Genomic DNA, 27,489 nt, shown 5'->3' with positions numbered 1-27,489 from the left:
TGAGATAGATTATTACAATTTGCTGTTTTATTCTACAAATTTTGTTTGATTATTGAGTCTTGAAGCATGACTGAAGAATGGCTACTTTTTTGAAAGCCTGTCACTCTCAGTGCTGTCAAGTATCTCTATATGTAAATACGTTGCAATATCAGCACAAGCCTCATTGCATGCAAAGCTGACCACTTCTGTAAAGAACTGAGCTGTCCCATATTCCATAGAAAGCTGCACTGCGGCTCTAAGATTAGGCATCATGTTTGATTATAATAACAACAAGCCCTGGCAAGTCTTTCTTTGACTTTTGCAGGCTCTGGATCAGGTACGGCACTGTTGATGATACTATTTTTGCTTCTTTCTTTTCGTATAAAGATAAAACACATTTCAAGTGAAGTTTCAGGTAGTCTCTCAGAAATGTTCTCTATATGGTGTCAGTAGAGAATTCTGTGAAATATTCTGCTTAATGGAAAAATGTTTCCGTGTATTAGTTTTGGGGTAAGTTCTGAATTATCACTAATGGTTGAAAATATTACCTCATCTTAAGAGCCAGTGTTCCTTTCTAGTAGCTGTTGCACACAGCTGCTTAGTGCACAGAGACTTCTGAGGTACAAACCACTGGATGTAGGTAAAGCATCTTCTGCTAGTGTTTATATACACACACATGATGTGCGAACACGCGCACACACACACACACACACACACATGCACTCCTACTGACAACGGATGTACCTAGAAATATCCTCCAACAGCAACATCACACTGTGGTTCTTCCTAGAAATAAGAAAAGCAAAATTCTGATTAGTTTTGTGTGTATAAACCATCAAAGAAATGAATGGCTTCTTTATTTGTCAAGTTATTTTACAGTAGATGCTAAATCTCGCTTTCTTCAAAACACAAATGTTTTAGCATCAAAAAGAGGAGATCACATTCTAAAATAACAACTTGATAGTGGGTGGTACATGTGATCAGGGTTTGTGTCTTCTGTAAATAGATAATTTTTTGCTTGATGATTTAACTAATGAAATAATACCAACAATCCTTCCACTTTTCAGAAAGCAGTTAATGAAGCTTGTGCCTAAACCAGAATGTGAATAAAAATGTGAATAAAGACATAAAATTGCTATTATCATGTGCACTTCATGAGACCCATAGCGCTTGAAAGGATGTCATTTTTATATATATTGAAACTTTTGACAAGAAATAAGGTGCTTTCTAAAAGCCTCCAGAGTAGTTTGGTACACTTTTACTTTAGACAGTGAAATAGGCTGCCCAGGGAGGTGGTGGAGTCACCATCCCTGGATGTGTTTAAGGGTCATTTAGATGAGATGCTGGGGGATATGGTGTAGGGGAGAACTTTGCAGAGTAGGGCTGATGGTTGGACTCGATGATCCAAAGAGTCTTTTCCAACCTGAATGATTCTATGATTCTATAAACAGACAAAATATAATCGTCTTTCTCTAAGAAAGAAACATTCTTTCCAGCCATACCTATCTCTGCGGTGGAACTGAAAACAGTTAGATAATAGTGGAAGAACTACTACTCAAAGAAGAGATTAAAGACATATAATTATTCATGCTGATACTATGTCTGGAAACTAAAGCACATTCAATAATGTAGTGATTATTATCTTCTCCATCAGTTAGAAATAATAGGTCTTCAGAGATAGATTAAAGAGAGTCCTAGGCTTGCTTTATATATATGCAGAATGTTCAGTGAGTTATTTAAGGATAGTGATGGGAAAATATAGTAAGACTGTCCCCAGCAAGTAAAGCAGACACACTCCTTTTCCACACTCCAGCAAATACGCTGAAGTCATTGTACAAAGGCTGAAAAGCCTACACTACCATCACCAGTCTTGGCCTTACTACACCTTTTGGACAGGCAGGTTTTGGAAGGGCTCTCTCCCCGTGCTGGAGGTTACTGTGCAAGGTGCTGCAGGGTGCAATGAGGCATCATCCCTCTCCCTTCCTCATCCCCTCTCTCCTTGCTCCTCCCTCCAGCACACCCCAGACTACCCTTTCCCTTGTCTCCTGGTGTGTGATGGGGCTGGAGGCAGCCAAAGTTCTGCCCACACAGTGCAGAGCAGGGCCACCTCGGGCTGCCCAGGGAGTCTCAGAGCAGCATGCAGGGCAAGTGTCAGAGCCCATGATCCTGCAGAAATGCCATCACCTTGTAATTTAGAGTCACCTACCCTCTGAATTGCCACTTCTGCTCTGCTCAATCCTGGTTGTCAGTCACTTTTCCAAACTGCAGGTGATGAAACTTTATTAGACAAATTATTTCTTTTCCTAACCAATTTTTAATGTTACGTTGACTTCATTATAAGTAATGTTACACTGTGACAGTGAGCCATTTTAAAGCATATTCATTTAAGAAATTACATTTCTTCTTTTCAGACTCTCTAGAGATTCAGCGCAGTGTTTCTAGCAAGCAAGAGGGTGGTATATTAGGGAGAGAGAGTCTCTCCACAGTGGAGATTGAAGCCAGGCTTCAGTCACTGTGCAAGCCCAGATTTTTAGCCGTCTGTAATTCTGTCCTCTCCAGCTAGTCTGTGGCGAATGCATCAGGCTTAATCATACAACTGAGAAGTCATTTTGTACAAAGCTTGAAGAAAATTCTTCAAGTTATTTTAGAGTCCCAGACCTGAAGAAACAGCCATGCAGCAGCAGCTCCATAGTGAAGTTGAAAAGATTCCACTCTGAATCCTTCTGAACAGTTTGAAGTGATAGATTTTTGGTGAAGTTGGGAGACCATGAAGCAACACTGAAGAGCTGTATTCTACATACTGCACAGTATATTCTATAGCTATATTGTCTCATTTTTACTCAAAAAGAAAGGACAAAAATAAATGAAAAAGAGTTGAAAAGGTGCCCCAAAGATAATGTGAAAGCCCCATTAGTGAGACCTGAACAAAATAACTGAGTTTAAGAACCATGTTAGGGAACTTACTTAAAAAAAAAAAAAAAAAAAGTTAATTTGTAAATAATCTTTCATGAGGTTGAAACTTTTTAAGCAATTAAATGAGCCAGTATCTAATGGCAAATATAATTAAGAAAATCAGCACCAAAAATAGTACAGCAGAAACAACAATCACGAAAGCAAAAGATTTGGAGAAGAATTTTATTTGGATTCAAGGATACTTTGTATGAATTTAAGCATCCTGCTAATTGCTTTTGTGTCATGATTTCTATGAAAGGTAATATTTTAAAAGGTTTTACAGGCCTCTTCAAAGTCCCCTCAGAACTAATTAGAGTGGAATTAATCTCACCCAGCTTTAGATTTCTAAAAGGAAGATGTCTACATGTAGGCCAGTCAGATTCTTCTTACAGATAGGAAGCAGTTGCAGCATGCATTCATCATCTGACCTGTACAACACACAATATAATAAGGTCAGTTGCTGGGTGAAATGAGGAGTGGGCCATGCCTCCCCCATCCCATCACCCTCCTGGAGCCCCGTCTGAATCAGCGGAGATGAGGGAAGCATAGCAAAACGCCTTCTCTCTGGAGTGAAAGGAAGACCCGGGGCCACAGCGTGACTCACTGGCTAGTAGATTAAAGAGTGCCAGGAAACATTCGTGGGTACTGGAGCTCAATTGTCTATACTGTTAAATTATTAGAATAGTTCCTGGCATGGTTTTGAGTTATGCCAACCAGCCTTTCCCCAGACGGTTCCTAGGCACAGTTAAGCATGGACCAAAGACCATTCTCAGTAAGCAGTTTGCATGCGGTCACCTTTTTTGGGAGGCTGAGAATTTAATAATATGGACATAGGCCACTCTGTGCCTGTTGGTCTCGGTGCCAAAGGAACATTTCCTGTCCCATTTAATTTCCTAGCACAGACATAGCCGCTGTGTTACAGTCTGATCCCTGCTTTGTTCCTGTAGCTGTGCAACTGGGCATTGGTCTGTACTTAAAGTCTGTGGCAAACCGAAATGTAGTCTTTTGTGTCTATGTTACTCAACCCCATCCCTAAACCTCTGTTTGTCTTTGTCTTTTTTGAACTGTATGCTATTCAGACAGCAACTATATTTGGAAAGGACTGTGTATTGTGCAGATCCATTTAAATTAAGCAGTTATCCAAAAGTGAAAATCTGTTCTGTAAAGTAAATGGGAATTAAATGAGACTGACACAATGCCTAGGTCTTGTGTTGGCATTGCTAGTGAACAGATAGTTACCGCTATTTTGATTTTTCATCAGAAACAGGTACCATGCAGTGCAGGATTGAAACTCCCAGGGCTAGATGGTCCCAGATAGCAACATCTGTCAGGTATAATAAGGCAGAAAGCTTTATTTCAAAGTAAAGTTTGCTTTCTTCTTCTGACTCTAAATGCAGCTCTCCCCTTGCTTCTCACTGAGCACATTTCCTCCTTTAGGGGGTCAGACACAGCTTTGGTAGACTTTGCAGATGTTCTTTTCCTTTTTAATGCCTTTCAGATACACATTTCATTTCTTTTCATCCTGAAGTACTGTCTAAATCTGTTGACATCTGAATTGTTAGAAGCAGTGATCTGCAGGTACGGATATCGTTCTTATCTGATATCCCATCTTATCTGGGTAGTGGGAACATAAAATGTGCACTGGAAAAGGAGCATAGTTACTCCTTCAGGTACATACTCCTTCCAGTGTGTGGATTATTCTCAGTCTTTTGTGTATAGCTTAATCTGTGAAATACAAATGTCATAGGGTATTCTCGGGACAGGCAGAGTGGGCTGAGGAGCTAAAGCGGGAAAAGGAGCTAATTTGGCCCAGGAGCATTTGGAGGTGGTTGGAAGAAGAGGGGACAGGGTGTGAAATTCATGGGAATTTGAAGGTGCAAGGGAGCAGACGGGGAACGTGAGGGAAGGCAGAGCACATGGGACACAGCAGGGCAGCAGGCTGTGTCCACCTGGGCATTTGCACAAGAGCAGCAGGGGGTTAGGCATGTTTGGTGACTCTGTCAGGGGGGCCACTGGCATGTGGCAGAAAGGCAGAGGCGGGAGAGAGGAGCCAGGAAGTCGGGGGACAGCTGAGGGGAACCTGGCTGGTGTAAGAGAGGAGCTAAAGAGACCAGGCAGGATGAGGAGAAACAAGGAGGAGACAAAGGAAAGAAGTTTATTAGATGAGAGGACTAAAATGCGACATGGTCACTAAAGCCTACAACCTTCAAAGTGTTTAGAAGTCTTGCGCTGAATTTAGGATCTCCATCTGCCTGTGAGCACAAACCCCTTTTCCTGCAGAGCAGTCACCATGTGCCACATTACGTGTGTGTCAGATTTTCAGGAGAGACAGAATTTAAGTGAAATGTACAGATGCAGGTGCTTGCATTTTTTGTCCTAAAAATGGGACTTTATCAAGTGCTCTATCTCTCAGGGAGAGCCTGTCTCACTGGTGGTGTGGCTTACCTAAGCAAAGCATTTTTTCATTCTAAGTCAAAACCGTGCTAAAGAGGAAGTGATGATCTAGTTGTTCAACCTCACCATATCCTGTGTTCAGAATAATTTTCATTTCTACTTATCTGCAAATGTTAATGGAATGTCCACAAATATTTTCTTGGTTTCTATGGTAAGAGAAAGAGAGTGTGAAACTCTGTGTCAAAACCACTGCATCATCTGCATCATCCTATTCTTTTCAGGAGAAGACCCTGACCACTAGAGGAGTCATCTGTGGCATTACTTCTGTGCAAACTGACATTTAGTACATTTTGATCCCTTTCAGGTTCACATTTTGAAACAGACTTGCGTATTACTGTACTGGGTCTGGCTGAGCCGGAATTGATTTTCCCCTGTAGCAGCCCTCATGGTGCTGTGTTTTATGTTGGGATTTTACAATTGCAATTGATAAAAGTTACTTTGTCACTTTTATAATTACTCAGTAATGACAGAGCATATCAAAACAGCTCAACACAGATTACTTCCTCTCTCTCTATAAAGCAATCAGGCATTTGCTGGAATTTAACTGTAAGACTTTGGAAATAATTTTTTTTTAAAGGTTTTAAGTTTCAAAATTACTCAGAAGTAAAATCTCCCAGTCCCCTGAGTATGCATGCATGGAGCGTAGCAGGGTGCAAATGCTTGGGGAACTGTGCCAGTAAGTGGTCACGTGGGAGAAGCAGCTAACATGCTGCACGCTTCCGCGGCCTTCTGAAACAAGCACTGTTCCACCTGAGCGAGCACCCGGCCACCGGCCACAAGCTGTGACGCTTCTCTCAGGAAAGGAGCAGCTGTCCTGTGCTGCATTTTCCTGGAAAAGGGACTTCTGCTTGGGGAATACATTGTCAGAAGTATTCAAACAGTCTCACAACCATGTGTCCCCCACTCCTGAGAGTGCAGAGCCTTAATGTGGCAGGGCTGGTGGGATTGGGGAAAATAAAGCACCCTTTCACTCTGTGTGAGAAGAGCTGTGTGGATCTCAAACCAGGAATTGTCAGGTTTGGTGGTATTCCCACTGATCAGACACCACACAGCTCTCGCTGCCGACACTGCACCTGGCCATTGACAAACAATAATGGTATGAAATTGTTATATCTAATTTCTCAAAGCAAAATTTCTTCAATAAGCTTTTCCACAAACGTACTGAGAGAATAAAAGTGTGATTCAGTTTGAGAGGTATATTTGCATCGGGAAAAATATGTATGTGTTTTAGGAGGAGTTCTATCTGACTCAAGATAGGGCAGACCCAGTAAAAATCCGTGACCTCCAGTTACATTTGTCTTCTTTCCCTGGAGTGAATCTCTGAAGAAACTTTTCAGGTTTTTATAGAGAGAAATATGGTACCAAATCAGGAACAAGACAAATGGAGTTAAATAATGCCCAGCTTCCACACAGGAGTCTGTTTCTGTGGACAGGTAGCTGGAAGCCTAGCTTGCCAGTGCAGTACTTTGCACTGTGTTATTGAGCTGTTTCGCAGACAAATTTTATGAATAGAGATCAAAGTGTTTAAGAGGACTGTTAGCAAATATGACCACTTGTGCAAATATCCATGAACCTCCTCCCTTCAATAGCCATTCAGTAGTTCCAAAGGCTGTCAGGGCATGTAATGATTGTAATAAATGTTGTATTTGCTTTTGTTTCAGCTGGCTTTGACCAGCAAATTCGGCTGATTACTTCCATTGTTATTTTTGCTTAGAAGACAATTATATTGTTATCATTAAAAAAACCCACTCTTCTTACACATTTCTTCATACTGGTCTTGAAATTCAGAACTCACTACCCTAGTTAACATAATTTTAAAAGTTATTTTTATTCTTATCTTTGCACTTGCTTCTTTTCAGTGTTTTTACTTTGTTTCATGCTCCTCCTGAATGCTGCATCTCCCACCTTTGTATTCATTGGAGGAACAAACAAGTAATTGTTGAGACCCTACCCGCCCCCAGATTAATAGTCAGAAGTTTAAATTATAGCACACACTAAGAAAATATTGGTATTTAGCTGATGATCATATATTGTTATGGCTGGATTATAATGGTATCAGGAGCAGGATACTCATGTGACTCTGAGATTATATTCTAGCTCTCACAGGACTCTGAAGAAGCTTGTTGTGTTCTTCTGTAAATATACTGAAGATACAGCCAACTTCATCTGTATTTTGTCTACTTGTGGGAAACAAAAGGATAAATATAAACTGTCCCATCTCTGTTGTGGGTCCAGTGTGCAGGACTCATCAAAGTACATCGATGGAGCAGTGCCAGTAAAATTCCCACTGGGTCTCTACAGCATGTTGCAACATGACCACCAGGACAATAACAGCCTAAAAGCAGACACTTTACGTGGCATATGTCCCTGGGAAAGAGTGTATCATTTGGAAATAAATTGTGAAAGAAGTTAGTCCTGGTCTAACCAGCAGCACGTGGACAGAGACAGTCACACAACTATAAAGGGCAGAAATCTGCTAAGGATCCCTCAGCTGTGTTGCTTAGTTGAAAACTGACAGTTTAAGGAACCTCTGTGTGCAAGGAAATCATAGTGGATGGACAGCACTGAATACCTTTAGTAAGGGGCAGCTTCGGGGGGGGGGGGGGAGGTGGGCGGGGTTGACTTAATCTGTATCTAACTGATTTTTAAAAAAAAGCTATCTTTTCTTCAGTTTCTTCAGAGAGGACTTTTGAGACAGGTCAGACATGTTTAGCCAGGTTGGCTAGCCCTATTTCTTTCACAAAAGATAATACATAAACTATGAAGGGCTTAGGACAGACATGGGCTACAGGTTCTGGTTTGTCCTATGGGTAAACCCACAGTATTCCCTAGCTTATTTGTTTTCAGTTTATCTCTGGTGACTACATTTGGAGAGTCCAAATCTCCACTGAAAAGTGTTTGGGTCTGTAAGTTGCAAAATCTTCAAATAGTTGTTCTGGTAGTGTGCTGTGATACTGTGATATCACACCAACACTGTACTCTGATATTGTATTTTGATGTACCCTGAACTGCACTGTTCTTGACAAGAAGTGGTCTCACTTCCCAACTCATCATCACTGCAGCTATCCATACTGAGATTTTCCATACAGGACCCTTTCTGTGTACTGACCAAACCAGTTTGCCCTGTGAAGTTTTACAATTTGGCTTAAACTAAATGGGAACTGTATACACAACGCTTATGAAGTGGTAATTCTGTAGCTAAGAATGCTCTCTCTTACATTCCTTTTTGTTTTACAGGTTGTTACTTTGTGGTATAGAGCTCCTGAAGTTTTGCTTCAGTCCAGCTATGCAACACCAGTTGATCTTTGGAGTGTTGGCTGCATATTTGCAGAAATGTTCCGTCGAAAGTAAGAAATACAGTTTTATTTTCTTCATGTTTTTCATTTGAAATTTGAAAAAAATGTGCAGTAAAGTCTGGTACAATACACTGGATCACACTGATATTGGAAAAGCCTGATAAGATGTTTTATTTGCAGCCCAAAATGTAAACACCCATTGCAAATTCACACTTGTTGCTATCTTGGAGTCTTTCTTTTTTGATGGGAGTCTGCCTCAGCTCTTGGTAAATCCTGTATGAGCATTGCTGTATTCCTGTTACACCTGAATCCAAATGCAGATAAAAGTGGGCTAGAGAGGCTGTTGATCAATTTGAGTAAAGGTGGATTCTGGAAAGGATTTACCCTGAGGAAGGCAGAGCATCGTGGTCAGCAGAGTCTTCTTGCTCTGAAGTTTGTTTATTGGAGCATCAGGTGTTTGCTCATAGTCCCCACTTGGCATATTTGAGATCTCAGAAGTCATTGTAAAGTTGATTTCTAGAGGTGGAAAACAGAGGTGGAATTTTTTTAAGAATAAACTATTTAGCCTGAGTGTAAGCTAACAGAGATGTTAAATGTAGTCAAAAAAACCCAAAACAAAAACCAGAAAACCAACAAACAGATAAAAGACTTCTTTTTTTGGCTGATTCAATTAAATTGGCTATTAGAACAATCTTGCTACAATTATTACAGCTGGATGCCGCTGAGTTGTGAATGTGAGAGGAACACTTGTGTACTGGTCTTTCCCCATGGAAGGACACTAATACAGAGGTTGTACCATGTAGGGTGTGGAGAAGAACAAACCACCAAGAACCTTAACAAGGTAAATCTGACTCAATATTAACCCAATCATCACATGCATTTTGGTTGAGCTTACTGCAAAAAGTGCATGTTGTCATCACCTAGGTGATCTCCATGTAGAAACTGTATAGCATTTTATAACACCCCCCACTGTGAAATCAAAGAACGTACATAAAGAAAATGTGAAAGAAAATTATACACTGTGTGGCCTAAAAACCAAAATCAGTATAATTTACAAGGAGAAGCCATACTGCAGGGGCCTTGAGAAACAACTGTTTAATTTATACAACATGAGGTGCAAAATACTAATTGAAGTCTTGCAAAATAACTTTGGGATTCTACTACTTATTAATGTTAGTATATGGAAAAATCATTTTTCTTGGGCTTCTTGCCTGGTCAAATGGCCTGGGTAGAATTATTATACTCCACCCTCTCTGTGTCTGACTCAGAAATGAGATCAGAAAATGAGAGAAAAAAAGAATGTAGGTTTTAGGAGTATCAATTAAACCCTTCATTGCAAACTTTTAAAGATTTAGTCTTATCCCATATACTGCCAGGTTCACAATAGCATTAAGCCATTGATATATTTTCTGATTTAAATAGCAGAGTCAACAACTTCATTTTAGCATTTGCAATAAGAGTGATACAGGACAAACAACCAAGCACAGAACTTTATTACATGCTCAAAACCCTCATTTTTTTCTCATTTAATTTGCAGTATTCTGACAGATAAGCAATATTGCCATACACAAGCACCACCAGTTTACTTTTATTTTTCCTTTTATGATGTATGAGCCTCACTAACTCTCCAAATGCAACACAGGAAATTAAATTAGGGACAGTTAAATTTTCTACTTGTTTACAAATGCAAATATTACATTAATATTACGAAAGCAGAGGGGGTTTTTTTAATGGAAATGAGATCTGACTTGAAGCAGAGTTTGATAAAACCAGGACTTCTATTATTCTTGCCAAATGCAGGGTCAGTCTGACATTCTTAGTCCTAAATTTGGGAGAATGTCAAAAACTGTAGAGGTCAGGAATGTGCCAAGTCTGTATGTACTGTGTTGTTTCATTGGAAACAATATGACTTTCACATACTTCAGTATACAAGCATGATTTGGAAGACTAATCTCAAGGCTCATTGCCATAAAGCTACAATGAACAGCACTGAATGCTATCTCCATGGACTGTTATATTGGGTTAATGTTGCAATATTCTCTGTATATGTTGTCTTTCTGATTCTCCTGATGGATTGCAAAAGAAAACCCATGTTACTGTGACCTTGGTAGCAATAAACTGTAAAATTTTGCAAACTCCATGGATTATTTCCAAAAGATTGAATAAATGCAACAGTTATTTCTGCTGGAAAATGGTAGTGCCCTTGGGTAATCACCGATCTGCACTTCCACTGGTGTTGATAGGATAGGAGTATGAGAATGCAGCTAACGCTTAGAAGTAGATGTTGGCTTGACATTAAGACAACCTTTTCTTTTTACTGTCTTACTGGGTACTTGGTGCCTTCTTTCCCTGCTCTTTTTTGCTTTATCTTTGAAAGATTTTAAAGCTCTGTCATTTTTAAGAAAAGTACTGAGACTCCTCTGAGCTTTTTAGTATCATGGAGACTTCACTGGAATGGGTTTCTAAATAAAACACTATACAGCATCACAAAACATATCAGAATCCTGTTTATGCCAAGAAGACAGTTTGAGTTTGGTAGAATGTAGTTTTGTAGGCTGTTACAAACACAGGCAGGGTGCTGCAGGTTTGGACAAGTATAGGAGAGAGGTGAGCTCTGTATGAATGGTCTGGTCCCTGTGTTACAGATTGCTATACCTCGAAGTGGAAGGCACCTCATTTAATTTAAACCACCCTTAGTACAAAACAGTTTAAGACAAATACAAATGAAGTATTTGTTTAAGAAATAGATCCAAAATACACAAAAGTGTATAAAGGAATTCATAAATAAAATAAATATATCTCTATCTAGATACACCTAGAATAAATTTGAACATTTCTCTCATCTTGGCTAATTCAACTAAACAAATGGCACTTCTCAGGTGAGAAGGCACTTTTCCTGCAATCTGAGGTTTGTAGAAAGTCATAGCTATATTTAAAACACTCACATTTTAGTTATGGTGCGGATTTGTAGGCTTCTGCATACGTGAACACACAAAGGCTGTGTCCTGAAACCCCTCGCACAGATTCCCAAGGATCCTACTCTACTTACAGATCAGCAATAAATTGCTCAGTAGTCAAGTGTATGCAGAAACTGTTCTGTTTTGTGCATCTCTTTCTGTCCATGTGCAGTGCTGATAAGAGCACCCCAAATAAAGCATTACTTGAAAATTTCCTTATATGGTAGTTTCAGGTTTTAAATTTCCTGTCTAATTAAGTAGGTTGCAGTGACTTCTAGACACATTTGGATGGACTGTCCTTGTCTAACAAAAATGTAAATGTATTTGTCACAGTGACTGTTTTCGTTGTGATTTAAAAGCTATCGTGCATTGATAATAATAACCAGTAAGGAAAATTGTAAGGTATGCTATGGCTTCCTACCATATCACAGAATCCTTCAGAGGTACAGCTGGCAGGACTGACAGGGGGGCAAAGGCATGGGGGCATCCTTTGGCACAGCAAGATGAGAGCTTTTTTTGTGTGTGTGTGTTTAGGTAAAAGTAAGGATTACTTATAAAAAGGTTTCACTCCGAGGCTGAGCATTTTCCTGGCCAGTTGGAAAGGGCCTTGTAACTCCTACTCAGTGAACAACTCATTAAAGAGAAAGGCAAACATGGGAGTAGCATCCACTTCTGTCTGGATACATGTAACTCTTCCAGCTGGCCCAAGGACAGCAGGCAGCTCCAAAGCAGGAAACCATGAACAGTGTTTTAGGGGAGAAGGGTCTTCTTGCTTGGATTAGGTAATAAGGTGAATGAGAAGACTGGATTCTGAATCTGGGTGAAATGATCTATAAAAGAAAGCAGGGATCACGAGTCTTAGGCTCTCTTTTGAGTAGGCAGTCTTGAGAAAAAGTGTTGAAATGTTTCAATGCTTAGTTCTTAGTGCATCTGTACATGCTTAGTCTTCAAAACCACAATCCTATATGATTTTAATCCTGCACAGAGTAGGGTGTTAGTAGGTGTATATGTGGGACTAATGAGTCAGATATCTATATAATAATTCCAGTTAGGCAAGTTTAACTATAATATTGCACAAGCAACTGAGTTTGTCTTCCTTTGAAGTAAATACAGAGCTAAAAATCATCAGAAGAGACCATCAATTTTTGTAGCCTATGTTACATTTACAGCCCAGTCAAGCTGAAGAAGTCATACATTTTAGGGCAGCCGGTGTTGTGACTGCATGTGCAATCTTCACAAACATTACAGGTACTAATTCAAACGCAAAACTTGAAAGACAGTCCTTTCCCAAAAACCTTTTCCGCCTCCCCAAACCAGAAGTAAAACAGTATTATCTCAGTGTCCAAGCTTCATCCAGCTGAGAGGGAAATTAATTCCGTGCACATGCACTTCTTACTGAGACTGTTCATGCACCAGCTCCATGGTGTTTTAATCAGCCTGCTGTTGGTAAGATCATCAGTCCCAGAATTTCATAAGCCACAAGACTGGCACAAATAGCATGAGGTTATTATTTATTCATTTTTAAATATTAAATCATGTTTTTAGTGGTTGTCTCATTTTTCAGCTTATTCTGCCAGCTCTTAATATATGTGAGACAGTTATTGCATAACCAGCCATGCTTGAAAATTGTAGCAGCAGAAGAGAGATATGTGACTACTAAAATGGTGGGACAAGTTCCCTTGTGGGCACAAACAATGAACATAGGGAAACAAACTATAGGCATATAAGTCATATTTCAATGGTATAAATTTGTCGAATTAGAGGAGTTACATCTCTGTGTGTAGAAAAGTCATGGAGGACTTTGTTGCTCTAGGTAACGTATATAAATGTGATAAAATCAAAGCTGAGAGCCTCATCTGGTGATTAGGCTGTGATGTGAGCACTACATTTAGGACCTACAGGCTGCCTTTAATCATAGAACATTTAACAGGTTTAAAAAAGCTAGCAATACACACATATTCATTCTTAGGTACAATGTCTTACAGCACAGAGTAATTGTAAAGAATCTTTCACACTAAAATATAGTAAATCTTTATTCCCCTTTCCAAACAAGCCATAGATTAGTAGAGTTTAAAATGCAGCCGTCAGATCCATTGCATGTACTTTTTCTATGTCGACTCCAGAACCAGGTGGAAGTCTGTGGAATGAGATGGGGCACCCACCTTCCCCTGGATTCCACCTCTACTTGTGAGTGAGGGAAGAGCAGTTGGCTCTGCAGCTTAAGTTTCAGTTAATGCTTTGCGGGATAAATATGGTCAAGTGGTTGCAGAAGAAAATAGCCAAGTGTAACAGGAACACCTGTTTTTAAGCTGTCTTCAAAACCTGAAGCTGGATAGGAAAGTTTGAACTTTTATCACTGAGAGAAAAGAAGAACTCTTTTTAGCTGGATCGTGTGTCCTGGCTTCACTGAAATCATTGCTGAAATTAACCCTGACTTCAAAGGGGATTGTAGCCTCTCTAGAAACAATTCAGTGCAACAGAGTGGCACAAAGAGTGGCGGAGCTAATCTCTGTTAATGTGCACGGTACAGCACTAGGTTGAAATGATCTCTGTAAAAGACGTTGTTGCAAACTGGCAAGGCGGAGAGGATATTGGATGGTATTGTCCCAGTTTCCATTCCTTGCCCTTCTTTCAGTGATCCTGTACAAGCTTTCAGTTGTCTTACCTGTGAAATAAACCTCAACGGGTAACTCCCCAGGACTGTGAGACTCTCATTCAAAATAAGGGTTGCAATGTATGTGGGAGATAATGAAGAACTGTCAGTTGAAGAGCTGAGGCTGGAATTCACAGTGTCTCTCTTCTGGTCTTCATGAGACTGTGTAGCACAAGCAAAAGCGTGTGTTCAAGCTGAATTTGCAAGAATTTAAGCCACTCTGCTAGTGTGATTGTTGTTATCTGTCTGCTAATATATCACACACACACAAAAAGGTAGCTGCAAAGGAAATCAGGCCATGAGTATGTGAGCTACTGTATGCATGTCCTTATCCAGAGAAAGAGGCACACACTCCCATTTGTTACCAGCAGGCAACAAAGTGATAACTCATAACAGCCTGCAGGTTCTCTGGTGCTTTGAATGGGACAGGCAGCTTTTATCTCAGAAGTGATCTGCAGTCCAGTTCACCCTTGAGTCTGCTCTTCTAACTAGCATCAGTTTCATCATGCAGTCATTTGGTCTGAATTAGCTGTTCCTATATGTGCTAATTGCTCACAGATGTGATCTTTTAAGGTTGGACTTTGAAAAAATTAGGTATACATCTGGCAACGTATGTTCAACAGCAGAACCACAGGTTCTCAATTGCCTAAGCATGTTCTTCATCTGCAGAATGAAGCAGAGAGGTGGGCTTTGGTGAAAGTGATTCACAGAAATTCTGCTATTGCAGAGAATTGCTTGGAGATTTGAAGTACTGTGTCCTCTCCTCCAGACATATCCTGGGTTAGTCATTCCTTGTGATGAGTTGCTTCACTGTTGAATGGTCTTGAGGAACAGACAATGAATCCGTAACTTTGCAAATGCATATCTGATAGGAGGATTTATATGTACTAAGTGACCTTCACTTCAAATTAAATAACGGTATGTTGTCACTTAAAAATGTTTTCCATTAATATTGTTCATTTATCCAAAGCGTTGGGGGAGCAGAAACATTTGTTTAAAGCCTGTAATCAACAGTATAGTAAAGTATCATATACTGGAGCATTAGCAGCAAAATACTATGCAACTTAACATGGAGCTTGTTTTTCTAAGTACAGTACATATTCTTGCCGTAACCCAAGTGCATCAGTGCAGGCAAAGATGTGACTGAAGATACTTTGGTTTGGACAGGATCAAAAGAGAAACACCACATATTCCTATACTACGTCATAAACGAAACTCTGTCTCAAACTGAAATCAATGGATAATTTTAGCATGATTTATGTAGGGTAGGAAATCATGGAAAAAATCACCAGGATTTCTGTAGAGAAGGACAATTTCTTGTCTTTTTAAAATTATCTTCATTAACAGTTGTTTTGCACACTGTTGTCATCAAACTGGGTTTTTAACTTCTTACTGTGCCTATGGATATTGAAGATGAAATCCTGGTCACGCTGTACAGAGAAAGAAAGGCAACTCTGACTGATAGTAGTGAAGACTTCAGTTTTGTTTTACCTTTCTGCACATAAAAGAATAGTATCGTGAACAGAGTCTGAAAAAATACTCTAAATATAATAGACTCTAAAATATGAATACTGCCATGTAAAGGACTGTGAGGCATACTTCTGACACAACTTTGTCTCATTTCAGATGTTTAATTCTTTGTCAGTTATTTTCCTGTGCTTCAGCATATCTGGTCAGTAGGAATATTTTGCTTTGCCTGCTAGATCCAGTATTTCTCTATATGGTAAAGTTTCTACCTTTTTTTCAGCTCTTAGCCTAACCTTCCCTTTTTGTGCTCTGTTCGCTTATTTTCAACACATTTCTGAAATGCCTTTCAAAAGCAGAGAGATAAGAGAGCTGTAGTATATTTTCAAATCTTCCTTATGTTGGAAAGAAGAGAGAAATGGAGCAGAAGACAAATCTGTATGTATAAGTAGATATTGGGAAGGAAGGTATAATAAAACCAAGACAATAGAGACATCTAGATGAAAAGCAACTGAGTAAATACAGCCATAAATGCTGCTTATGAGTTGCGTTTTCCGTATAAACTGGCAAACATCTTAAATGTGGTTTAAGAGAGAACTGTTCTCTTTATCATGCAGCAATTTTAAACACAGACTTTGCAATCATATTATCTGGTGTTTTCCAGTGAACCTTAAACCAGCATATCTAGTGGACCAAGAGCTCGAAAGTGTAATCATTCACTTGTCTGTGCTCGCAGTTAGATTTTTGGTAACAGGAAAATTAAAACAACAACTTTTTTTTTTCCCTTTTCTGTTTTGTCTTTGTTTCAACAAGCAAAGGTGGATGTTGCAGCTTAGAACTGTAAAAGCTACACAGCTTGATTTGAACCTTTGAACCAAGGTGCTGTACAGTTCTGGCCTGAGTTTGTTTTTGCCATTTTTGGAAATTATCTTGTTTTGTTACAAGAATGATTTAAGTTGCAAGTGCCGTAAAAGTTCACCACAGTCCAGACCAACTGTACTGGGAGAAGGTTCGTTCCTTGGAAAGATCTTGTCAGCGTTCAAAATTCTGCGCTTTGCACTTTTCCTCCTTTATTCTTCTGCCGTTCGTGTGCATATGGGTGTGTGGGAGGCTGATGGTTTTTCCAAACCAGACCTAATAAAATAGGATTTTTTCTTCCATCCCAGATAAGTGGCCAGCCTATTACAAAGATATTTTTTAAGTTGAATGGACCCAAGCCACAATTTAGCTTAGCGACCTTAGTGATCTGGTCGAACAACAATGACATTTTCCTTCAAACTTAACTAACAAAGGAAGGCAAAAGACTGCACTTGTTCATGTTATTCCAGTTTTCAAATAAGCAGGATTGTTTTCTGTTTAATCTGACCTCTGAGGCAGAACTCCCATTGGCTTTGGGCAGAGGACAAACGCACATTAATGGAGAGAAGGGCAAACAGAATAATACCACTAATTATTCAGTACAAAATAGATGTGAGTTTCTAAGACAGCATCACCCCATACCTTGTTTTTTAGTTCACATTTTCCCTCAAGCCTTTCCTAGCTGATATCTTTCTAAGTGTCTACAGTTGGCCTGATTGATAGCCGTTAGTCAAATCCAGTAACTGTATCGGTCTGTGGTTGGAGATGAGTGGTAAGTGAGTGCCAGGCCATTCACTTGTGGTTTTCCTTTTAGTTTCCAGCTGTGCCAGACTTTCAGTCAGAGGAATAGATCTGTTGGTAAGGGAAACCGTTGATAAACCATAGAAACCAAAAACTGTCACTACCCATGACAAAAAACCAGAAGGGAACCTTGAGGCAGGGGTAAGAAGACCCGCAGAAGCAGTGTTAGCTGACCAAGCTTAATCTGACTGTTAACTTCAGGTGCGGGGTCATGTCAGGCCAGGCAGTGCCCAAGGAACTGGGGCCGGGTGGCTCTGGGCTGGCAGCCGGCAGCTGCACAAGCTCAAGCCCAGCGGGAGCTCACGAGAGCACTCCCCTTCTGGAAAGCTTCCCATACCTTCTTCATGTGCAGGTGGCACAGCACTAGTCTGAAATCCTCCTGAACACGTCATCCTTGAAAAAATATACATTCCTTAGAGGGGTGATATTCCGGTCTGTGACAATCTGAATTAGGCTGGCCAGAGGTCAGAGGAAAAGACCTTGTGGCTAGGAGAAAGACCACAACATGTCAGTCATGATGTAGATATTTCTAAGTCCTTGGTATTAACATCATAGCATTTGTAACGGATATTTGGAAATGCAGCTGGCAGCAGAAATTCCTGGGTCCCTCATGCTGAGCTGTGCTCGACACAGCTGCCGGCCAGTCAATGTGAAGGTGCATCACCTTTGTGTCTTTTGGAGCATCTCAAAGACAAGTTCATTCCCTGGATAAGCCAGAGCAGCCTGAGGGTTGCTTTGGTAGTATCCCCAGCTGCAGTTGGCTTTCAGTGGTCACTCCACCAGCCAGAGAACAGGAGAGAAGCAGGGCAATGCTACCCGTGCCCCTTCCTCTCCAACCCGGAGAGGGCTAGCCAGCTGTACGCTGCCCAAAGACTTTCCTTTTGAAAGGGTCTCCTGGCTCTTTCACAAGCTTCCCTCTTCAGGAACTTGGCTGAGAGAGGCTTTGCTTTTTGCCTAGAGTTTGGCCGGGGGAAGCTCTGTGTACTTTTGTTTGACTCGTAATAGAACTAAACATTGTTTTTATTTACTTTTCTCTTTCATAAGAAAATGGCTACAAAAAGGTATTTAAACTCCAAGTGGGTGTATGGGATCCTTTCCTGGACATTGGTGCACTCTGGAGAGCAGGGGGAAAGACTGGATTTTAACAGTGGCTCATGTTGCTGAGCTCCCAGGTGTGGGGTTTTTTCCAAATTGAGTGTCTAGTCAGAAATTTTGATCTGGGCAGCTTTACTGAGTTTTCTGCATTTGATTGCCCAGAAAAGAAATCTAATCATTAGCTACCATTGTTCGGTCATAAAACCAGTATGTAATAGTTAAGAAGTGTATAAGACAAACCTGTCTCGCCTATGTGTCTTTTCTTCTCAGCAGCTTTGCACTAGCACTTCTCCATATGTAGGTGCTCACCAAAGCTGTTAGACGTACTTTACATCTTAAAAAAATCATAAATCTGCATAGGAGAAGTGGAAAGTGCACCTGAAGGAATGGATGACAGTTTAAAAACAGCTAAGGACAGCAGAGCAAAACATCACAGCTTTCTGAAATGTTGTACTACTTTGTACGAGTAAATAATTGGCTGTGAGAGGAGAGCTCAAAATGTCAAAGAGACAGCAAGAGGAAGTTTGATATTTAGATTTCTGGAAAACCATTTCTCTAAGGGAACTGCAGTGCCCAGAGGCAGTTCCCCGCTGCCTTTGTGGAAAAGCTTACCTATGCCACAGGGTTCAGACCACTGCAGAGCACTTGCCAACTGGTCTGGGAGTCTGTTCTTTGGCTGCAGTTGCAGATGTCGAAGACCTAGATAGAGTCCTAATTTGGGGAGGAAGGGAGGTGGCCACAGCCTCTCCTGCATGTGCATGCTGATTGCCACGGAGCAGCACACATGGTTCCCACACATAGCTGGAGCTTCCCTTGCCATCAGTCCTCAGGGTCCTGGTGTTGGCTGTGTACTAAAAAATAGAGAAGAAGCATGGCAGGATACAGCTCACCCTAGTTCCTGTCCCTTCTTCCTTTGAAGCCACAGTTTGCCTTGTGATATGAATACACATGTTGTTGCCTTGCTCCTAATTTTTGTTTGCATAACACCTGTGGCATGGCCATCACATTCACTTGCATGCTCTGCTTGACTTGCTGACATGCTGGCCCTGTACAGATGAGTCCATGTGAGACACAGCCACCATGGTATGCTGACTCTGCTAGAGACAGAGCCAGGATTTGACAAGTTGAGAGCTCTTGATGTCAGCATGTGACATGCCTGGCTGCCCTCTTATGTTGGCAGCATGCTTGACGCTTTGCAGTCTTTGAGGAAACAGCAGTCTGGCTATGCATGGTCAAACCATATGACTTCTTCCAGAAACTCATGCATAATGTGCCCCGCTTTCCTTTTATAGATGTTCTGAACGCATACCATCCGGAAGCAACTCTAAGACAATCTCTGATGCAGTATTTCTTCTTTTACTTAAATATTCTCCATATCCATAGCTTCTCTCCTAACAGATCCACGTTTGTGAGTAATAAGTGCTTTTGGAATATAGACATTTGTCAAATAATAATTTCATCCAAGGAATTACTTCATTTCCACTAATTTATTCTACTGAGCAGGAGTAAATTGGCGTGAAGATTCGGTTACTATTGATTTTGACTGAGTCTGAATCAGTTACCTAAAGATAAATGACTCAATCAGCTATATCATCCAGAATTTGACCAACTATAGTGAATTATCAGATTTCTTTTTTATTAAATTATGTCCACGAAACAGGTTTTATTATTATGTCAGTACAGCATACAACTGTTCTATACAACTGAATAATTTTTTTAAGTGCTCTTTATATCCAAATAATTGGAGTGCAAGCCTTCAGCATCTAAAGAAGTGTATGTAGCAAGAGATTTTTCAGAAATGTTCCTATCTGTAGCTGTTAAATTAAATCTGTTTGGCAGTGATGAATCATACTCTGCCGCTGTAAGGATGAAGATACTCAGTTACAACTAAATCTCATCAGATCATTAGCAATGAAAGAGTGTATGTACAAAGTCAGAACTGTATCCTGGCTGGGTGTCCTACCCACTCAGGAACAGAAACAGGCTTGCTTGCTTCTCTCCTGTCTTGGAATCAGTTTTCCTTTCCTGGAAAGTAATTGCAAAAGGAAAGGTAGGTGTTGCTCATCTCCTAGACCTTAAAGAGGGCCCAGACTTTTTGATGAACTCCCAATTTTTGGCAAAGACTCCAGCCACAACAATATGAAAAGCAAGGCATAAAATGGCTTACCATGGAAGGAAGCTTTTACTTGGTTATTGACTTACTCCAGAAGAGGATTCTGGTTTTTTAATTCTGAGCAAATCAGATTTTTTTCAGAAATGACAGCCAACTCCATCTGGATCTTGGGGAACCGCCTGTAGTGGACATGAAGGTGGTCAACAATCTGGTGATGTGGGGACTGAAAAGTTCAAGAAGTTCAAGATGTGGGGTGGCTCAAGCAACTACAGATGCTCAGTACTTCAGAGACTGAGGAAACATGCATTCTGTAAAGACAGAGTTGTATTAAAATAATGCCAGAAGCCAACAGAGTTGTGCCATGGACAACACAGAAGCAGAGCTATGGCTCAGTAATGGCAAAGCAGAGATAACAGCATAAAAATTGTCCCAAAATTATTTTGGGGAGCTTTGAAACACACAAATCTACAGCATGAAGTGTGTTAACGCTGCAGTTGCATAGGGGAGGGTGGTCTCTGAGCAGTGTTGTGACCTGGAAGTTCTTTTTTGTTTTTTCTCTTTAATATAAGAAATTAAACTCTTTTCTTTTGGTCAGGATTCAAGTGGGAAAAAAAGATTTCAGATGAAATCCCTAATAGCTGCACAGGATAAGTAACTGGAGAGCTCTTAATAGGTGGACTCAGATTGCTATGCACTGTCATGGGCAGTGATTGTAAATCTTGCAGCTTCTCCAGTCTGAGTAGCAGAGTATATTGCATGGGACAAAGTATTGCTTAGGGCAAAGTTATATCTAGTTTAACTGGCCTTTGAAAACTGTATCAGTTTTCTTTGCATGGTTGCTATACATGCTTTCTACCTTAAATGCTTATCGCAAGTTTTTCCGCAGGTGTTTATGAATTCATTGTAAGCCAGCACAGCTGCTAAAAATTAAAGTATTTTCTTCACACCATCCTTCTAATCCACTTTCATGTCTTTTGACACTCAGACTCAGCAGCTGGAGAAGTTTGAAGTTGAAATTTCACCTCTGCTCACATAACAGTTTACTGTTTAGTACTGAAATGTTTTCCCTGCCTTTCTTGTCTGAAAGGTTGTAATCCCCTTTCAGAGATTTTTTTTCTGACCAAGAGAGTTTTATTACAGCTGAAGGTGATGAGACATATTAGTTGCAGGGGAGCGGCACTTCTTCTGATGTTTCAGGTTTATCTGAAAATTTAAAGAGGCTTAGTGCAACAGATGCCAGTAACACCTAATATGGGGACAACAGAAGTGATCATAGATCAAAATGTACTCAATACCACATAGGAGCAGCTCAAGCCCAGTTGGAGAGAAAACCCAAGGATTCTCTCTCTTAGCTTATATCCCAGAGAAAAAAAAAAAAATAAATCCCTTTGTCTTGGATTTTATCCTGTATTGAGAATTTTATGTCCTAGATTGTGTAGAACATTTTGAATTCTATGTTTCCCTTCAAATATGGAAATTTGACATCTATTGGAGCTCTCTTGTCTGAAGTCTTGGAGAGTGCCTATGCGCAGCCTCTGTTACCTCATTATCACTCTGTCACTGTACTACTGCAGGTGACAGAAAAGATTTTGTCTTTCAGACTTTTTTTCTGATGCTTTTATAGTTGGATATTTGTTTTTCTGCCTTACTCTTCCTAGCTCTAGAATTTAAAAAAAAAAAAAAAAAAAAAAAAGACAAGTAATTTAGTCAAATAGATATACCATCTTCTGTGTGACTCATAATGATGGAACTAATGCATCATTTATAACTGTCCTTTCTCATGATTTTATATTACATATTTAGAGTATAAGCTCTTTTATCTATAGAGTATAACTTTAGTCTGTGAAGCTTCTTGCTTAGCATTATTGAGAAAGAAATGAAACCCTAGAAAACCTGGGAACACATACTTGGATGTTAATTTGCTAAGTATCTTTGGGCAGATTGAGTGAACCAGTATGTGTAGTATATGTATTCCCTTTACATTAACTTGCTTCTCCTTTGATACAGAAGAATCAGAATTAGGTAGGAGTTAGTTTCCTTCAGGCAATAATTAGGTGTTCATAGACTTTCAGCTGATACAAGAATGACAACACTGTTACACATGTGTTTAAAAAGAGTTTTTATTCCAAGATAAATCAACCTAATAGCACAAAATCTTTTTGTTTAAAGCTTTACTGGGAAAGCAATCTGATTGAAAATATAATCAGTTTGTGGAACGTGAATTGGATTTTAATTAGAGGACCTCTGACTTGAAAATCTGTAACATATCCCCTTGATTAAAACTAGTTCCAGCATTAGAGGGACTCTCAGAGCAAAGTCCATTTTAAAAGGGTTTTTTAGACCAGTAAAGAAGGTAAATGTCAGCTGATGAGCTTTCTCAGAGTCATCTTGGCATTGCAAGAAAAGTTGTGGAACTACAAAAAATTAATTCTGTATCTCTGAAAACAGTGATTTGAATAGATTTTCACAATGAAATTTCATACAGGATAAAGGCGTAGTTAGTTCATGTAGAAGATGGCTTTCATTTCATTTGGGTAAACGATAAAGACTAGGAACAGACTTCTGTTGCTTACCTTGAAAATAGGTCTTTTGCTGCGATATACATTATCATAAAATACAGCATTAAAGAGCACCTTCATGCTCTGACTAAAATGTGTCCTTTTGGAGTGCCATCTGCTTGGTTTTTAAGTGAGGAGTAAATTCTGAGTTAAACAAAAGCTGTGGTAAAAAACAGCTCTGGCATGCTCTGGAAGGAGAATTTAGGTCTTTTCAAGGAAGATATGGGCAAATTTGTTCACAGACACAAACACCTGGAGGTGAGGATTTTCCTGAGCTCTGCACAGACACACACGCACTGCCTGCGCACAGCATCCTGCACACTGATTTGTCCCATTGCTATGTGAGTGAACTAAAGAGGAAGGAGCCCTCTTGGCTCCTATCCACACACATAGGACAGCCTTTATCTAATCCATAGTTCAGTTACTGCCTTCAAACCCTAAAACTGAGTTGCACAAGAAGACCAAAGAAGCATGGCAGTTTTAGAGAGTGCAAGTTTAGAAAGAGTTTATGGAATAGATTCATGAGAAAGAGAATATAGAAAACTTAATAAGTGATCACGGGAAAAGAACGATCATATTGTATTTGTCATACCAGCAGTTCTTCCAGGATGCTATAAAAATGCAGATGTCTGCAGTTTAGTTATATAATTAAACTTCAAACTGCTGACTGACAAGATAGATGTAATTCAGCTGTGTGCAGTGATGGGGTGGGTGTTTAACACACAAATGGTTAAATCATATTGCTGGTAGAACTGTCAGTACAAACAAGAGGAATGCTCCTTTTGCCACTCCAAGCAAAGACCATACGGTTTTTTTCCTTTCCTTTTTTCCAAGGTCAGTTGTGTATGTATTTCCAGAAGTTGCTTCAAATGTTGTGACTGTTTTCAAAATGCCACTGTTATGTCATGCTCCCTGAGCTGAGATAACAACTCTTAAAGCCCTGGTGAAATAAACCTACAAATCTTCTGGAGAAGCAAATGTCCACAGATAAGAGAATTGACGTGTGTGCTGAGGGAATAAGTGAAGGACCTTCAACCTATCAAGGCTGTTCCATTTCAAAAAGTAGTGTTAAGTGATGGATGCTGAAGTAGTTCTGCCCAGGAACTGATGAGATCTGCTGACACTAGAGCATATTCTGGTCAAAGTGTCTGTGTGTCTGTGTGTGTCTCTGTCTGTGTCTGTGTCTCTGTGTGTGTGTGTGTGTCCTTCTGTTGAAGCACCTTTTTTTTCTTGTAAGAGGTTGTGAAACCAGATCTCACTTGGCTTGATCCTGGGGTCATTGACGTCTGTGATAAAGCTCCCTTTTATGTCAGTAGTGGGGGACAAGACCCATCATTCTGCTCCAAGGCCACCTGAGACCTTGAAACATGATGCTTACATGAAAGGTGTCAAGTAAATGTTAAGCACCCAGAAAAGGATCTTCTTTTGCTCAGTTCCTAAGGGAGCTTTGAAGATGCTTATATTTTCCCTCATGTATGCTCTTTCTCTTTCCTTTTGCTGCATTTTTAATCAACAACTGAATCTACACAGTAGTCTGGCCGTGCTTTGGTCATAAAGCTTTACAGAGTGCCTCTGTTTGGTTTCACTTTTACTAATGTTTCCCTCTCAGTTATGCATGCAGAGGGAACATGGATATCCATCTGCAAATTTCTTGTGACTGGTCCACTTTACAACTCTGGCTCTTCCCAGGTTGCCAACCTGTATGTTAAAACCCTCAGAAAGTCCAGCATCTCCATGTAAAACAATCATTTGCAGCAAAGCATTGCAAACTTTACATGATGAAAACCCACACCAGGAAACATTCATCTGATGAGCAATCTTAACCCCAAAGTGGATTGCCAAAACGATGCCTAATCTTTTTTAGTGTTCTCTCTCCCTATTAATATTCTTTTCTATTTTACCTTTTACCTCCTCTTGCACCACACCAGTGGCTTGCAGCTTCCAGACACATTTCTAGCAGCTCTGGACCTGTACATGAACAGTGTCCTAGAAGCTTGCTGTACCAGCTGGGTCTTTCCCTTGTTGGCTTGTATCTACACACAGCTCAGAAAGCACCTTGCTTTCTCAGCTCAGGCAGAAATCCCATATGTTTCTTAGGAAATAGACTGTATGTGCATTTTGGGGTCAGAATATTATCTTTAGTTTTAGAATTCAGTTACTTCATTTTAAATACCAGCAGGGAGTAAACAACATGCTGTAGCACTGGAAGTTTGCAGTAGTTTTTCAGAAACTATGTGTTTTCCTTTATCTGCTTCTGTCTACTAGATGACATGAGAAACTCCAGAAAAAATAATAATTATTGCAATTCTTTTGATGCATTAGATCTGTTTCTAATAATAGTTTAATCCTGACACAGCCCCAGTGATCTTAGGGATGTTACTCATGATTGCAGTACTATCCTACTTGAAGAATGATAGAGTTCGAGTAATTGGTCTGTTAAAGACTAAAATGAGACACTCAAGATGGCTGATATGTTTTCTGTCAGATTGTAACTGAAGAGTATTTCCCCAGTTGTAATGCTTATCTATGTCATCTTCTTATATGTAGGAGAAGAGAAGTTTATTAAAAGTTTTGAGCAGTTTGTGAGAAGTATAATAAGTTCTACATGAAGTAACTTCTTCCTATGCTGTGTCTGGCATCCACCCACACAAAGATATTATTAAAGGGAAAGAAGAGGGAGAAGTACAAAAAATGTTACATTTGAAATGAGAACTCTGAATTGCACAACAGCTGAGGCAAGTCACTTGTGACTGGAAGTGGGTAACTGTCCAGAGCGTGCAATGTTGTCAGCTGTGGCCTGTTTTCAGAGTAAAGTTTTATGCTGTACCATATTCATTTTACCTATCAAAAGAGCCAATGATCTTCAACTTTAAACAGTGATACATATTTTTTCCTTTTGTCTTGCCTTAGTTTTTCTTTTCATTCCTGCAGCATAGACTTGTCCAGTGGATCTGTCAAAGAGAAGCAGTGGTGGGAACAAGAGTGAGGAAGCAGCTCAGAAATAATCCCTCTGAATAAAGGTTTCCACAGAACAGTCCAGATCATGTTATTTCTAGCCATTTCATAATTCTAGTTTTAGATTTTACTTGTTTTTAATTCTAAAAATGAAAATATTTTCTTCATAACAAGTAACTAAGAATCTGACAAAATTATTTGCCAGCTATTCACATTTTTTAATATGAAAAGAAAAAAACCATCATTTAAATATATCTCTGAGTCACAGACTATGTAACTTGGCAGGTTTCCCATGGCACGATGCAGAATTCCTTGGCAAATGTTTCTTGGCTTTAGCTTTTTTAGTTTCTTCACCATCACCTTGTTGCTCTTACACACACAGACATACAAACTCCTAGACTTAACTACTACAACGTTACAAGCTTCTAAAATTCCTTGTACCACTTCCATGAACTGCTGCTATATTCTTTCCCTTTATGTTTTTCTCTCCACTATGACAAATTATCATAGACTTTTTCTTTCAACACCTCCCCCATCTTGTCTGTTGCCTTCCAAGCAGCAGCTACCTGTTCTGAAATCACTGCTCTTCTTCCCAACACTTCTCCTTGCCATCTCTTCAACCAGACTAAGCCCTACTTGCCCAAAAAGCAAGTTGTACCTTTTCCACCCATGATGCTCTTTTCATTTTAGGGAGTTCTTGTATGACTTCACTGAGTAGATGTGGATTGCCAATAAACAGACTTTTCTCTGAGAATATTGTATATATTCAAGTCAGTAATCAAGAGATTATCCTTCTTGGTTTTCTGTGATAACAAGGGAGGGAATGGGATTCCCAACTGCTGTTGTCAGCACACAGAGCAAATGGTCTAGCAGAAAGAATCCAGATAGTTATTTTGGAAGTTATTTCTTACATATCTGGAAAGGTACAAGACTTGTCTAGCCTTGGAGGTACTGCCAACTCTAAAATTGTCATGAGAGATCCGTAATATGTTTCGCTTAGATAATTTCTTGACCTTTTTTCCCGCTTCAATACTGTTTTTCTTCACCTGACCTTTCTTCCATGTATCCATTTTACCTGTAGTTTTATAACTCAATGTCAGAAACTGAAAGATAGTTTCAAATCAGAATGTCACTAACTGGTTCGAAATATCAGCCACTATCAAGAAACCTGCAGAAATCTTGTCCTGTGCCTCAATGCATGTGGTTTTATTAGACTATTTTTTAACTTGTGTCTGCACTGCAGTGTAGACTAGAGCAGTGTTTATCAATACCCTTCATTTTAATCTGTATGAAAATTCTAACTTTTCTTATGAAAAGTTACAGACCCTCTTTGCTTGCTGAAAGTAAAGTCTAG

The 27,489-nt window shown here is 39.8% G+C and overlaps 1 protein-coding gene across 1 annotated transcript in view; it reads left to right on the top strand.

Moving 5' to 3' along the window:
• Positions 1 to 27,489, top strand: part of CDK6 (cyclin dependent kinase 6) — a 141,509-nt gene that overhangs the window by 91,887 nt on the left and 22,133 nt on the right. Inside the window, exon 5 of the mRNA XM_074835630.1 lies at positions 8,623 to 8,732. Within this exon, the coding sequence (XP_074691731.1) occupies positions 8,623 to 8,732 (110 nt within the window). The remainder of the gene's footprint in view (positions 1 to 8,622; positions 8,733 to 27,489) is intronic.

The sequence above is a fragment of the Strix aluco genome, chromosome 1 (assembly GCF_031877795.1).
Source record: "Strix aluco isolate bStrAlu1 chromosome 1, bStrAlu1.hap1, whole genome shotgun sequence".
NCBI lineage: Eukaryota > Metazoa > Chordata > Aves > Strigiformes > Strigidae > Strix > Strix aluco.
This window is presented reverse-complemented; position numbering and strand designations above follow the sequence as displayed.